General features: G+C 53.4%; 5 protein-coding genes and 1 non-coding gene across 6 annotated transcripts; 4 read left to right on the top strand and 2 right to left on the bottom strand.

Moving 5' to 3' along the window:
• Window positions 1–542: 542 nt before the first annotated feature.
• Window positions 543–1,657, top strand: VTJ04DRAFT_8352 (uncharacterized protein; the record flags this gene model as incomplete). Its single annotated transcript, XM_069366780.1, has 2 exons — window positions 543–1,326; window positions 1,620–1,657. The coding sequence occupies 2 exons, from the start codon at window positions 543–545 to the stop codon at window positions 1,655–1,657; spliced, it is 822 nt and encodes a 273-aa protein (XP_069217680.1).
• Window positions 1,658–2,221: 564 nt separating this feature from the next.
• VTJ04DRAFT_8351 (uncharacterized protein) lies at window positions 2,222–4,264 on the top strand (the record flags this gene model as incomplete). The annotated part of the gene is made up of 1 exon (XM_069366779.1): window positions 2,222–4,264. The coding sequence occupies one exon, from the start codon at window positions 2,222–2,224 to the stop codon at window positions 4,262–4,264; it is 2,043 nt and encodes a 680-aa protein (XP_069217679.1).
• Window positions 4,265–4,906: 642 nt separating this feature from the next.
• VTJ04DRAFT_t105 lies at window positions 4,907–4,991 on the top strand. The gene has a single exon. It is a non-coding gene; the product is annotated as a tRNA-Thr (tRNA).
• A 132-nt stretch (window positions 4,992–5,123) lies between these two features.
• Window positions 5,124–7,625, bottom strand: VTJ04DRAFT_8350 (uncharacterized protein; the record flags this gene model as incomplete). The annotated part of the gene is made up of 2 exons (XM_069366778.1): window positions 5,124–6,419; window positions 7,251–7,625. 2 exons carry the CDS (start codon window positions 7,623–7,625, stop codon window positions 5,124–5,126), a joined length of 1,671 nt encoding a protein of 556 aa, XP_069217678.1.
• Window positions 7,626–8,386: 761 nt separating this feature from the next.
• Window positions 8,387–10,375, bottom strand: VTJ04DRAFT_8349 (uncharacterized protein; the record flags this gene model as incomplete). The annotated part of the gene is made up of 1 exon (XM_069366776.1): window positions 8,387–10,375. The coding sequence occupies one exon, from the start codon at window positions 10,373–10,375 to the stop codon at window positions 8,387–8,389; it is 1,989 nt and encodes a 662-aa protein (XP_069217677.1).
• A 3,130-nt stretch (window positions 10,376–13,505) lies between these two features.
• VTJ04DRAFT_8348 (uncharacterized protein) lies at window positions 13,506–13,945 on the top strand (the record flags this gene model as incomplete). The annotated part of the gene is made up of 3 exons (XM_069366775.1): window positions 13,506–13,539; window positions 13,600–13,724; window positions 13,841–13,945. 3 exons carry the CDS (start codon window positions 13,506–13,508, stop codon window positions 13,943–13,945), a joined length of 264 nt encoding a protein of 87 aa, XP_069217676.1.
• Window positions 13,946–15,451: the final 1,506 nt, after the last annotated feature.

The following is a 15,451-nucleotide window of genomic DNA, read 5'->3' as shown; positions in this document are numbered from 1 at the left end:
TATGAGCTACGAGTTATGAACGATGGCTATGACCGGGTATTAGATTGGTATAGATAATCAAGCTTTCACGATCATAAACCAACCCCCTTTTTAATCATCTCTTGACCCCTCCCTGCGATGGCTCAATATCTCTGACATGCAAGGAACTTGGGCGTCATCTAAGTGACCCCTGAAAGCTATGTATAATATTTCAGAAGGTAGCCGGTACTTGAAGGACAGGCCAGTTCAGTATTGGGGTCCCTGACATCCAACCTGGGTTCCCTACATTGGGCAAGTATGAGCATCCATCAGGGAGTTGGCGGACAGCCATCCTTTCCATTGAGTCGACTGCCAAGGGTTGACTGTGTCGTGAAATCCTCGTGTTACAGTGCTCGCCACGAGCTGTCGATCAATGACGTACACCTTACTTTCGGCTTTGAACCCCTCATTCCCATGACAGCATTAAATCGTTCGTCCATGCCGTGAATGGTGGCCCCGTCCTGATGATAGGAACAGCATATTCCCTTTCGTTATTTTGACCACGACCACCACATCTCGTGACCATGGATTATGTTCCCAGTGAAAGCGGGCCGGATTCGCTACCTCAACAACCACGTAATGGCATCCCCTTACATGCTCGCCGCAGCATGGAAGACGAGCTGCGCCCATTACCATCGGGTTGGGTTCGAGAGTTCGATCCAGAAACGCTTCATCAGTTCTTTGTCGACACCTTGTCAAACCCCCCAAGAGCCATCTGGCACCACCCCTATGATGACGAAGTCTATCTGAACTCTCTCCCGAATGACGAACGGGAACAAATCCATCGCACTAGCTCCGGCCTCTCCCGAAGACCCAGTGCCGCTGACATCGCCGCCGAGGATACGGACATGGAGGCGGACTGGGAGTTGGAGTCTTCAGCACCAGGGGGCGAGCCGCCAAATCCCAGCCACGATACTCATGCTCGCCCCTTAGGCTTCGCTCGCGGGCTCGGCCGAAAGCTCAAGGACCAATTGACCGGCACCACCCACGAAGAACGAGCAGCCGAACGCATCCGCCGCGCAGTCGTTGAGCACGAGTTGTACCGCCAACACCGCCTGCTCCGGAATGCCATGAAACAAGCTATGAATACGGGGAGACCAGTCGCCATTGGCCGTGATGAGAACCGAGTGCACCTGTTCCTGGAACCGCCGGGACACACCTTCCCTGGGGTGATAGATGTGAAGCCGCTCACACCATACTTGAGCGAGGTGTTTTATGACAAAGATGGCCCCAGACCGGGGCCACATGGGAGATATCTGAGGCCGGAAGGAGAGATGTATGGGATTGGCTATGGCGGATATGGATGCGGTAAGTGGGCAGGAGGGCGATGGGAGAAGCCGGCTGAGCCGTATGATCGCAAGGTTGGTTGCGGCTTTGGAGGAGGATTTGGTTTCCCTTTGGCGATGCCCCTGGCGGGTGGGATGGTACTTGGAGGTACAGCTGGAATGGTTTGAAGCCTGGCTGGGATGACAAAAGAAGGAAAATGAACGGTTAATTTACTGTTTGCCATGCTCAAGTTTGCAGCTAGCTGGATTCATGATCGATGAAGCCGACCTGGTGAGGAACGAGATCCGCCTTCATGTTAATATTTCGTGAAGCAGCCGCGCTGATGTTCAAGGGCTATTCTGGCCGCCAGTAAGGTTCTTGAGCCCCCGCAATTGCATAATGGGATGAGGGTCTTCAGGACAGTTGACAAGTGATATCCGAGCACAACACTACACCCTATCCTTATTATCTCAGGCATATCCATACCATAAGCAGACAGGTTGGCGGGAAATGAACTTTCAAGATGAGAGGGGTTGTGTCCAAAACGGAGCTTCAGAGCTCGGCTCAACACAGCCACCAACCCCGCAAGAGTCTCTTCAGCCGCATGCACACAGGTAACTTCGGGCTGCCAGCAGGACAGCCCCGGCCTGCTTGCCTGCTTGCTGGGATGTATTGGGCATCATTCTTTTGCCAAGATAATATGCACAATTTTGGTGGGCTGTGAGCTTATCGTGGAATTCGGATATCCAAAAGCTCTGCGGTCGTGACTCTCCGACTGAGTCACTGGCAATATTCCCATTCATATCTCTGCTCCAACTACCCGCACATCGGTCGACTTGAGTTTACAAGGCCTCACCATCTTCCATACTTATATCTGCAATATCTCGTGCGCTATTCGACACTCTTTGCCGTCCAACCACCGCCTCTGTTACACGCCATGGCTCTCCCAGCATCACTCATTCCTGTCTTCAAGACAAAGCGATTCTGGACAGATTACCACTGGTTCACTACTCCCGCATCTCGGAATCCATACAAAGGCCCATTTCGCAACGCCCAGAATGTTATTCTGAACCCCGAGGACGATGAGCTTCCAGAGTCGGGTCATTCTCAACGTGATACCTTTCGGCCTGACGATACGGATCACACAGAGCAGAGCGAAGATGATGAGAGTGACGGCGAGCCGGACGAAGAGATTGAATTAAGCATTCCCATCTCCTGGTCTGCTTTCCTCGAACCCAAAGGGTCGGAAGGTGCCACATCTGATCATGCCGCCGTCGAGAGTACCACCACCAGCAACCAGGATAAGAAGGCCAGTAACGACGAGGGCGACAAGGAAGACGGTAAACTCAACGAAGTGCCCAACCACTGGTCACCCTATCCACCCTATCGCCTCACCCTTGCCATTGACTCAGACTTCGACTACATCCTCTTGGGTTATTCGACTCCGAACCTCGCCCGCGAAAATGGCCCAGACAACCCTTTCAAACTCGGACACGACGACCAAGCCCACTGGTACCCGTACGCCCTGCGCTGGTCGGAGCTCGAGCTCTTTTCTCGCGCCGTAGTTGCCGCGTCCTTGACAGCGGAAAAGCCATCACAACGTCGCTGGGGTACCGTTCCGGGGCTGACAATCTTGCTATTAACCCGTTTCGCACCGATTTGCCGAAACACTTACTTCGACGAAAATGCGAACCATGACCCAACGGCGGAGATGCAAAAGGTGGTTCGATTGATCGTGTCGGCGTTCTGGCAGGTATTCGGCCGAGATAGGTTCGACGATAAGACTATCCGGCAGTTTATCGAGCGTCAGGACTTCCGCCGGAACAAGTTTCGATGGTTCCGCCACAAGAATACTGGAAACTGGTGGATAGGCTGCGGAGATGATCCGGGGACGGCCGAGGACGTGTACACCTCCCGAAGCGAAGGATCTGTTGGCGAGAACGGAAACTGGAACCAGGCCGAGTGGGACCGTCTTCTTGCGGCAGCACGCCGCGCGGTTGAAGAACAGGCTGCCGTCCTCCAGGATATCCCGGATCCTACGGCAGATGTCTCTGACGACGAGCTGATGTCTCGTTTTGGCCCACGGGATTGGATCAAATACAAGATATATCTGCCCTTGGCAAAGAGGGACCGGCCTTTACACCAGGACGTAAGCAGGCACTTCAAGCTATGCCTTGATGGAATCCTTCGCGTGCTTGACATCGGAACTGCAGAGGCTACAGGTTCTGGCAGCACCTTCGTTGATGGCCATTGGATATGGACCGATTGCTGGTACTCGGTTGCTATGTGCTGGCCCGAGACCCGCAACCGTGCCTTACTCAAACAAAGTCTGTGGTGGCTTCGTGCGCCGCTCGCCGCCATGGTTAGCGAGGACACTTACTCTAGCCGGAAGTCTGACACCAAGAGCTTCAGCTTGGATAATGACAAGGAAGATATCCCTGGGCCCGGAGAGCTGTATCTGGCGATCTATTCCCCCGCCATACTTCCCTCATTCCTCGCCTCCCAGACTCTGCCCGATACGCTGCCTGATGCCCTTACCTCACCAGAAGTCCTTGGGGATGATGGGCATGTTTCAGGACCAACCGACGGGTGGTACACAGTGACGGTTCCAGATGATGATGGGGAACTAGGGCTTTACTTGTCGCTCCCCAATCAGGATGAAGAATTACAGGGAACCGGTGCCCTGGCCCTGCGAAAGGTTACGCCGAAAGTGACGGATATCCTGCACCGGTTCATGGCGGCAACGGGCGTGGCCCTTGGACCTGTGGCTCTAGTCGCAACGCCACTGTCACAGAAGATCAGGAACCACGACCGCTGCCTCGATCATCGTGTGGTGGATGCTGAAGCACTTTACGAAATTTTATCGGGAGGGCCTTATAAGCTGTGGCTCCAGTCAGACAAGAGGAGTGGCCCCGATAAGGAACTGGACCATCAGATGGATTTGGCAAACAGCGAGATGAGGCATAACCCAGGGTGGTGATCCAGGGTGTGATGGACCGTTCTCAGTTAAGGATGAGTCCAAGAACTGGGAAGCGCTTCAAAACCAGGGACCGGCCAGATATCGACCTTAGATGTGATTTGGGAAAGAAACGCTGAACACTTCCCCTAATACTTAAATGCTAAAAACATGCTTGAGTGATGCAGCAGCCTTGTGGCCTTCATGTAGTTTTGGCCCCGATAACGCCGCATGTTGTCCTGCCATCTGACTTTAAGCAAAACTCGAACTCATGAACTTCAACAGAAGATGCCTATCCAAGCATCGAGTGTATGCAAGAAGCCCACTATGATTGCCAATAGTCTCATCAATGCGTTTTCTATCCTTGACAAGAGCCTACGAAAACCAGAGTGCGTGGAGAAGCCTGGTTCGTTGCAACTCGGGGATAATGAGAGAAGGTTGCCTCATGCAGGTGGTGCAGGGAATAGGCAGTGGCTTCATTTCCAATGCTAGTCAACTCAACCTATCTGAGTGTCTGCCAGTAGACAACTGGTGGCTTACTCAAGTGTACTGTCTCCCTGAAGTCAACACAGGAGGCAACGGAGATGCGGTTGAAGAGCGGGGTGGGTGGTGGATAACGCAGGCACCCTCATAGGCCAACATTTCAAGCGTTGCATCAACCAATGAGCCTGCTTAGCATAGTGGCTAATGCGTTGCACTTGTATCTAATCGACACATGCAAAGATCACAGGTTCGATTCCTGTAGTAGGCATCACTTTTTCTCGGTCACTTGCCCCAAATCCAGAGAGCATCTTCTTCAAAGTCTTCTTGTTTGGACCTTTTGTCAATTCTTTTGCCGATAAGCCGCAACCCACGTCGCACACACGAAGTGCTAAATGCCACACTATTGCCCTGCTCGCCCTCCCTTTGCTGCTGCTGCTCTGGCTGCCTCCTTTTTCTTCCTCCGTTCTTCCCGCCGCTCCTGCTCCCACTGCTGTCTTAGTCGGTATCTGATGAGTTCTCCCCGGGGCATCGGTGCAGGTGACGATGGCGTGCCCACCGGCCTCTCCCACAACCACGACCTATCCACGAATGGGTATGAGGGTAACTTGACACCGCCCACAATCCATTCCTCTTGTTGCCGTTGAGTTGTTGTCGGAGGTTTCTTTGGCGTTGTCATGTCAACGTCGTAATTGCCCAAGCTCGGGTCATATTCGCTAGCCGCCACCTTCTTCGCCTGTACTGATTTACCCCGCTTGATTATTAGTTTCGTAGACTTAGTTCTTTGCGCTGTGGACGCAAGAACCTGTGCCTGGGCTTCTGCATGAGCCGCTTTGGCTTCCTTGAGCTCTTCGTTGACCTCGTCCAGGCGTTTTTGTGTGTCCTTCCACATTTCTAGTCTCCTCCTCGCTCTGTTTTCTGCCCGCGCCAGTGCCTCCCTCTTGGCTTTCCTTTCATTGGGGGCCGCGTCTGTCGCCGCAGCGTTTGCGTCGCGTCTCGCTCCCATGGCATCGTTGAACTCCCGGGCATCTTCTGCCAGCCGGATTTGCCATTGCATTTGCTCAACATTTGCTTTGGCAACCGCCTCATTTGCTTTGCATGCCTCCAGACGAAGTCTGAGCTCAGCAAGTTTAGCCTCGTCTGCGCCGGATGCCTCGGCAGCTTGGAAGCCCGCCTCCGCTTGCCGGGTCAAATTGTGCTCGTTTTCGTGAACTTTGCCCAGTTCATTTCTCCTTTTGATCATGTCCTGGATTTGCCCTCTACCTGGAACACGAACCGTTATGGATGCTGTTGACAAGTCGTCGGATGGATCTGGCTGTGGATCTGGCTGCTGTGTGTAGCCTTCTGGAGGCGTGCTCTCTTCACGACGGATCCGGGTATTTGTGTTGTACACAAGATTGTGCCTCACGAAGCTGAGAGAAGGTGGCGTCAATTCGCCATTGTAAGCTTGGGCCTGTTTCCGGCTGACTCTGGACAAATATGATCGGACAGCCCTGAAGTCCCAGCGGCGTGCCCGAGGATCGCTGATGGGGCTGCGGTACGGCATAACTTGCCATTGTCCTTGTGTCCATCTCACCGATTCTGCATTCTTCCTCTTCTGGATATACCCGTCTACCTGAACATCCACCTGGGCCAGGATCTGTCCGTAGAGCACGTCATTGGTGAGGAGCCTCTGCCGCCACTGTGGGGACCTGGCATTCTGGGGATCAGACAGGGAGGTTAATATCTGAAGCCATGATGTGTAATAGTCCCCGAACATTGCGAGAGGGAACAGGTGCTCCCAGACGTCCTGAAGCTCTCTGCTATAGCCATGGACGGTAAAGTGACAGCTAATGTTGCATTTCTGTGCCAGCCTATGGAAGTCAAGTCCGTTGATAGCACAATCTGTGGCGTCGTCTGTTTCGCCTAACGCGATAAGGTTCCTGAGGTTCCATGCCAAAAGGCATTTGTCGTTCAAGCCGTCTTGGTCCTGGAACGGTGGGGATGGAGGTAATTCCCCAGTTGGACGGCCGTTGCTTGCCTTCAAAGAAAACCCCCAGTCCCCGACTATGATTTGAGGGAACTCATCGCTGAACCTTGCGAGACTGGGATCAACCGCTCTTTCTTCCTCTGTCGGATAATGCAACCAAATATTCCCACCATGTAAATCGTGATGGATGATGGGATCCCATCCCTGCGCCCTCGATGCCTGTGGGAAGTGTTGTGGATTTTTCCTTGACTGCATGAAATGAAGGTTGTCGGTTCTGGATCGAACGTCTCCAAGATGTATCCATGCAACTGCTCTCAGAACCTCAGCCAAGTAGTGCCAAATGAAACTCTCTGGAATCGGTCGACCAGCCTCTTGAAACGCATGCAACAGATCGGTAAGGGTTCCACCATTATAATACTTGGAGTATAGCGTTGCGTCTCCTAATATTGTGTTTGGGTCATCTTCCGGGGTCTGAAAGCGGTGAACTTGGAACGCGAAGACCTGTGGAAACGGGCTTCGTCCTCCAAATCGATCATCATGCAAGGGCAATTGGCATTGAACGTAGTTGTCCGAGATGTCGAGGGTAGACTGTTCAATCTCTGCTGGGAGTGGACGGTTCGGGTCTGCGGAAAGATGCTCCCGATTAAAGAATGTGATCTTCTTGATGGCGACGAGTTCGCGGGGGCGCTTGGCTGTCACAAAGAGCCCCACGACCTCGTCCTTCTTGTTCGCGTCGTTTCGTAGCCATCGTACGAAGATGAAGCCGGCGCGGTGTTTTTGGAGGTACCGGCGCGACTGATTGGCGAAACTCAGCTGCTCTCTTTCTGGGACCTCCTTGTTGATTGTGGGATTGAAGAGAAGCGTGTGATGGCTGTATGATGGCCAATTGGAGTGGTTTTGTGCATTATTATTGGGATTCGCCTGCGCGGAAGCCATGGTGGGAAAGGAGAAAGGCCGGATGCTTGAGAACCACTAAAATGTCCTTTAGTCAGGTGATGGCCCGGTGATGGCAGCTCCGATATTTATGAGGTGTAGCTTCTCTTTGTTTGCTGGGAGGTTATGGATATTTAATACGGTTGTGTCCCAGGGGAAGGTCAGTAACTATTGTCCGAAAACGTCGTATATTGGAGGTCGGATAATGTCCAACAAAACCGCTCTATGCTATGAACAAAGAAACTCCAGGCAGACGTATTATAGGCTAATATCTATCAAGGTAGCCTCGTCAACTCCTCGTCACAAATGCTCTCAAGTCACGACGAAGGGTGAATAGGTAAGGAGCCGTTCTCGCCATTAAAGGAAACCGATCTGATCTGTAAAGACAGCGGGTTGAGTCAAATATATATTAATACAAATAATATTAATACTCCATAGAGGCCAAACGATCAGTAAGTCATAACACACAGTGGTATATTCGTAGGGATGTCTGGGGAGTTGACAATCATAATATCTTGTGCCCAATCGCTATCTAACCAGTTCTTGTCCTTGCGTAAGTCATTTTGGAAAGTCTTAATAATATCGGAGACGAGGAAACTAGAAGAGGAAGAGAGAAAGGAAAGGTACATGTCAGAAGGTGCCATCCAAAGCGCCTTGCTTGAGACAACATAGCAACCAAATAATAAGGAAATATGCCAGAAAATGGGTGTAGAAATTGAAAAGAGACGAGAAAACATGAAAGAACACATGAAATAAAACCATCATCACGAGTCAAAAATTGCCCCGAACGCCGGAACTCCGCGAGTCTCCAACCCATACACGACCTTTTCCGTAACCTTCTGATTCGAGATGATCACCATCGCCTCAGCCCTCTTCTTCCCCTGCCCGCTGACCACTTCCCTTCCTTCTTCCCACACTCTGTATGTCAATCCCACAAGATCCGGCCGGCTCTTCACCCCACGGGCCTTCGCTCTCCTCGCCTCCTCGTCCGTGTCCACAATCACGGCGTTGGGATCCGCCTCGTACACCGTCCTGACGACGTCCTCGCCAAACGACTTCGCGGGCGCACGAGCAGCCCACACCACGCGGACACGCACCGCTCCCGACTTACAGGCAGCGGAGTGGAAGAGGCCCAGGCACGGCGCGATGCCGGCGCCGGTGGCGACGATGACGACGGGAGAGAAGAGCATCGCAACGCGAAGGACGCCGAACTGCGGCACCCCGCGGGTGTAGATGCGGGTCGGCGGGTTGGCGATCAGGTTGGAGGTCCAGTCGCCGGCTTTGGCGATGAGAAGGGCAAAGTCGGGACGCTCGGACGGGGTGTAGTCTTTGGGCTGTGGCTTCTCGTCGGACGAGGCTGAGGTGCAGGTGCATCCTGCGCAATGATGCGCAGCTGACCGTGGAACGGTAGGCAGTGGAACCACGCCGAATGCATGTGTTTCTTTCAGCGGTGCGTTGGTGATGCGGAATGCTTGGCCGAAATCGGCCTTCAGGCCCGTTCCACGGAAGGTCAGCTTGAGGCAGTGCTCCGACAAGACCTCGGCCTCCACCTCACGGGAGCGTAGTCGCGTCCAGGGGTAGATGATGAGCAGCGTAATGGCCATGAGCATCCAAAAGTTGGGAGACTTGGCCAGGGCTTCCCCAAGAGACAGTGTCTTGTTGCTAGCCTGGCCTGCAACAATGGCAAGAAGGAACACCTGCACCCAGAGGAGGATCACCGCCAGCCAACCCATGAAGCGATGAATCCCCTCAAACCAGTTATGCATTGCCCTCCGAACACTCGGGTACGCCGAGGCCAGCATGCAGATCAACAGCCCCAGGACCAAGTAGCTCGCCAGATAGATGTATCCTCGCAAGATTCCAGGATCTCCCTTGCCAGGGGCCCAGTCGATGGTGAGCAGCACTACGAACGCTAGATACCACGACGTGGCTGCTACCGCCCCACCGCTATGAATGCCGCCGTAGGAGTACACCTTTGCAGCTCGTCTGCGAACCCACAGAGGACTGTTGCGGATCCAGGAACTGCAGGCAATGCGGAAGAGAGCATTGACAACATGTTCGTTGCGAACAAGCACCGCGGCCAGAACATTCGCCGTCGCAGCGGTAGCGGCATGGTCCCACGTGAACTTGGTTGGGTCACCAGTCATTCCGCGGCGAGCTGCCAGATAGGCCATAACGGCAAGGTTGGCAAGGTAGACGATGGCGAAGAGGCGGCGGTAAACTGAACCGAAGTTCCACCTCAGGTTTCGGTAGAAGCGTGGTCCAGGCTTGGGTGGCAGGGGCGCCGAAGGCAGGCCATGGCGACTGAAGAGGTCATCCTTGGCCCCTGAATGAACAGATTCTTTGACGGGGTGGCTGAACTCTTGGGGCTTGAGTGGTGGTGTGGTGTTCGGTGTAAGTGTGGATGGCGTGGATTGAGAGGATTCTGATACTGGTGCTGGGGCCGTCGGGTAGGCCTCGATGTCTCGTTGGACACGGAGTGGCCCTGGACGGAGACCGGCAAGAATTGGTTGTTGAGAGGGGATGGCTTCTTCATCGTCACTGTAGTCGGACTCGCAGTCGGTCACTTCGTACGCTTCTTCTGTTGATGCTGGTATTGGCGGCGGAAGAGCAAGTGCCGCAGCAATGCGTGGGTCAAGAGTTTCAGGAGTGCCAGCAATGGTGACTGGCCTGGGTAGGAAATGGTGATATCTGTGAGAAGGGCGTGGTGGCCGTGTTGGAGGCGGTGAGGACAGACTTCCTGGAGGTGCCATGATGAGGTCTCAGACTGGTAAGGGATCAATGAGGATCAGGAAGTGAGTCTACCTATTCCTTTGTCTTGTCGATGCTGCTGTGGGGAGTCTGGCTGGAGACTGTGTAGGGTAGGGGTCAAGACGACTTAATATATTATCCACGAGAACACCATCAATGTTTTGTTAGTCGTCCACTTGCTAACCATGCAAGCATATCGCTACCGTCGTCGTGGGTCTCCCCCCTGTGGTCAGCTTCGCACCCCCTTGTCAACCAAGGAGCCACGTAGGGGGTGAAAGAACAGATTGGAAGCTTCATCATGGACACAAGACGGAAATAGTGTCATAGTGTGGGCTCACCACGGGACAGCCAAGGCGAATCTCGGATGATGCCGTCTTGATTCACCAGAAGCGAGCAACAGCAAGCCAGGGCTACAGCACGGCTGAGGCGAGGTGAAGAATTCCGAAGATTGACATGTCAGGGATGGGGGGGGGTTGAGGCCTCAACAATGTCGGACGATATGCCGGGCACCGGGTGTGTGCTTCGGGAATGTTTAGCTAATGTTTACCTACTCCTTAGTTGACGGGTTTAAGCTCGGTTGTTTCAACGGACTAGGTCTCTAAATCGGTCACCCACTGATCAGCCTTGCGCAGTACCGGGATATTTGCGGACACGGCCACCTCGTTTACGTCGGCTGCAAGGTACCGGACGTGAAGTTACAACGGCAACCGCTTCGGGATTGTAGGTATTAAGGTGCCTGGCCTATGTACGCGGGACGGCTGGGATCTTCACATGGGTCAGGGAGTACATACCACCTAGCTCATGGTGGGATCTTCAAGGATCTTCAACACGCCAGGTGTAGCACCAGTATTAGCCATCTTGACATGTTCAAGAATGGGATCCCCAATGCATGTGACCCAAGTCTATGTACAGAGCGCATCAAAAGCAGACCCTTGCTCCCTGCCCAGTATCCAAATTTCGAAAGCACAAGATCCATCAATACCACTCTGTTCGACGCGCGCAGACAACTATAATAGACGGCCGGGCACGATCTGACACTGTCAAGGATGCCCAGATGTTGGAAGCGATAGCTAAGCGCGGGAAACGTCGGCTTGCTTGGCCTGTCAATGGCCAGGGGATAACTGTGGGGTATAAACAGAAACAAACGCTCGGCTCTTGGGCGGCAAACATTTGCAGATCAACCGTCATTGGCTGATTGCCGCCCTAAAAATACCCCCAATGCTACCTTCGGGCCTTCGATGGGGTTTCCTCACTCCGCCCCCCCTCGGGCCGCGATGCTCCCGATTTCCCGTACCATCCCGTGCCGCAAAATAGCATCAGAAAATGCAACCCACCTGAGGGAGCCGGAGTTAGTATCACATGCGAGATGGCATCAATGTTTTGAAACATTGACGCCGTGTTATTCCCATCAACTTTTTCTCCAAGCCCTGAGTATACAGAACAGAGTAGCTGTTCTGCGTTTGTGTAAGAGGTCCTCGGTCAATGTGGACTATCGGCCCCACCTGTTGTGATACAGTGGCGTGGCGGTGTCACCGCATGGCTTCGGATTTACCTTTCGTAAACAACGACGTCTATCAAGACCAGCCGCATGGTTTGGACGGGAATACGCGGTAGCACACAGGCGAGCTGTCCTCTCTACGTCGAGGATCAGAGTCGGATGTCAGTCGCAAACCTGAGGATATGCTGTAAAGAAGCCCGAAACATCACATATACATGTTTCATCCCCTTGTCGACTACGCATGCGTTGGCCGAGTTTCGTGTTCGCGATATACAGCGTATGTTGACAGAACAAACCCCGCCGAAGCCGACAAAGCAAGACGGTGAAGTCGCCGTCGGATTTCGGCTGAGCATTTCAGAGTGGCAGTGACCGGGCGTTGACATGGCCGGCCGAATTCACTGGACTTCCCGGTGTGATAATCGCCAAACGTTTACATCGTCACCGGAAGTTCGATTGGGCCTTTCGGCGTGGCAGTGACCGGGTGTGGGACCTGGCGCGGGGGATGGTGGAACGGTTTATTGAGCCAGATCATTTCTCGGAGTAACAAATACTAGTTGCGAAGCTTGATCCCAGGGCTCTGAGCCATAGGCCACCGATGAATAACATGCGTCATTTCGTGAGACAGACAACCAGGGACCTGGGACGCAAAACACGGTGTACAGATTCCGCACCCAGCCTCTCAGGATGTCCGATTCTTGTTTTTCCAGAGGTAAGAAGGATGAATTCTATAGATGGGTACGGGGTGGATAGATGGTCAAGCTCTGGACCAGAACGACGGATGAATACTACCCATCCCATGATGCTTTCATCGATGCCTAGAATAGGGTATGTTGAACTCACAAGTTCACCACTCGCCCTTACAGGTCGTGGTCAGGAATGGGAGTTTTGTTAGTATCCGCCCCCTGAGCGGAAGATTTCGAACCCCCCATCACGAACCATCATCGCGGGATTCTAGAGCTTCTATGCATCGCGCAACCAAAATACCTTACTTATGCCACAAGGTTCCGCCATACGTCTAGGCCGAAGACAGAATTGGGTGTGCATGCATTGTCCTAAATTTCAAGAGATAAGGGCGGTTCGTCAACTTTCAACTCCTTTTTCCATCTCAAAACACTATTCTTATTGTTGTCAGGAACCATTGTTGGCAGACACTTGATGACGGAGACATGACAAAGAAGCGGCCCGGCCTAACGACCCGGGAAGCCAAGAACCTGGAAGCTTTTCTTAGGAGGCGAGCGGCAATTGAGACAAACACAGGTCCAACAATGGCCGGAAATAGAATCTAGAGCCTGAAATCGAGTCTGTCAGGGAGCGGCAAGGTTTTGAAACAATGACACGAAAGTGTCGAGTTGAGAAGACGTCGGGAGCGTTTGCACCTGAAGCCGGAACGTCTCGTTCATATTTTCATGGTCCGTCCTGGCTTCCTGCGATGGCTTCTTGGTAATGTCTCCCCTGGTACCCTGATTGTGGGCACGTAATGGGGTCCGAGATAAGATAAGGCTGTTCTATCACGTGACGTGGCTCCTTCCACCTTGAGCTGCTCCACCCGATTCCAATCCAGAGGCCAAACCACCGACCTCGAGCTCAAACATCCAGTCAATTGCTGTCTGCGTCAGCCCGAATTGTAGCCCACCATGACCACAGAGGAGTTGGACGTCCCTCGCAGGAGTACGTTTGTGTCCTCTCAACACGCACCGCTGAATGAGTCAACCGCTGACTGCTTCCCAGAGCTCTCTCGCCAGGAGATGAGCGATGCGAAGATCCCTCTAGCCTACCGTGACAGCTGCGCCGACCTTCTGGTCCCGCTCAACCGCTGCCGTTTCGAGACCTACTACCTCCCATGGAAGTGCGAGGTGAGCCAGCCAATGTCCCCTCGCCAGCGCACGGTGGCGAAGACGCAAGAGCGATCTGGGCAGATGCTTGGATGGGCCGGAGGGAACGGCTGAGCTGACAAAATTCATGTTTACAGACGGAGCGCCACAACTACGAGAAGTGCCAATACCTCGAGTTCAAGAAGCGGGTGGCCAAGATGAACGAGCTTCGGGCGGCCAAGGGCGGAGCGCGGAGCAACTGAAGAAAACAACAATGCTGTACATACGATAACACACAACGAACCATAGACAGCCCCGAACCTGTCGCTTCGATGCCACAATAGTCCTGTTGCAACTGCCCGTAGTCATGACACGATTTCCGGAGGCGAACAGTCGAAAGGAGGAGACATCGGACACAGCCCAGGACGCAAGAGTTTCGGATGCAGCTTTGCAGGGCTGACCGGAGGGTCGCATAAGTCTACAGACAAGGCATCTTAGTCCTTCAAACCCGACACACCTCCGCGTGGTCCGCGGCTTTGGGTGGAAACATGGCTCCGGATTGACTCCCATCCCAACTCCCGTTGTGTCCGTGCAGCTCTCCCAAACTCAAGTGCTTTTTTAGGGTTACGTATAATATGCAATGCCTCTCAACGCAGCACAATTACTGTCCTGGATCCTTCAGGGACTTGTGCGCTCTGTGGTGATGCACGCTGCGCTATTATTGTGGTTGCCTAGGCTTGGATCGGTCAGCCGTCGATGGATTATGTCCCGTCAAGCCAAGTCTCAAGACATGGAGCCATCTTAGGCGATACCCCATGTTCGAAGCGCCTTTGACACTCGATCTAAAACCGGTGTCGGGGTTCTTTGGCTTAAGACGGAGTCACGGCATGGTCAGGCACAACCTTCGTCAAGTTCACCCAAAAATACTCCCCAAAGACAGCCAGTTTGTCCATGTTGCTGATAACACAACATCACCCCTAGAGCTTGCATCGTCCCGTTCACAACTTTACTAAGGGATCAGGACGTCCGGCTGTTGGGTGTATTGGCTTTTTGTATGCTTTTCGTCCCCCGAGGGGTGGGCCATGGCCGGGCAGAGTGAATCGCAGTCGAATATAGGTGAGCGTATCAGCGAGGAGGCTGGGATTCGTGCTGCACATTATGTCACAGTAGTACGGGCGGGCCTTCAGTTACAATATACCCGAGGTAGGCCTACTAAGTAGTTCGCGTCATATATCTATCTGCCTGGTAGTTTGGACCAGGTTGGCACCCACGACATAGTACCTCCAGGATGGACGTTGTCAAACCGGTGGGGAGTTCTCAAGTTTTTATCCCCGCGGAGATCCCAGCATCTGATACCGTTATCTCCCAGATCTGGATGATCGCAGGGGTCAAGCGCCGGAAGATAAGCTTTTCCTAACGGCTCTGCTTGCACGGCAAGACCCGGAGAACCAGACTTCTGGGAACGCTGCAGCATTGATGATTCCTTCACTCAGCGTGCAACATGGCTTGGAGATGCCAAGCCATTCGGGACGCGGGAAACATCGCCACAACTTTTCAGGTTGTTGGAGCAGATCGTGCCTGTAACCAGCCCCTACATGCATATGGACATGAGATAAGCATGGGGGTCAGGAACTGGATGCGGCTCATGGCGTGGGGGTTTTGATGAAGGATTCCGCGGCGTGGGATGACATTGTCTTGAGATGCCCAAGGAACGCAGCCAGAGCATCTTTCAGCGTCGACTTTGATGAATTGGCGCTGGATGTGCTCCC

The sequence above is a fragment of the Mycothermus thermophilus genome, assembly GCF_041956435.1.
Source record: "Mycothermus thermophilus strain CBS 625.91 unplaced genomic scaffold VTJ04scaffold_5, whole genome shotgun sequence".
NCBI lineage: Eukaryota > Fungi > Ascomycota > Sordariomycetes > Sordariales > Chaetomiaceae > Mycothermus > Mycothermus thermophilus.
The sequence above is the reverse complement of the archived record's forward strand: the minus strand, read 5'-3'. Positions and strand labels throughout refer to the sequence as shown.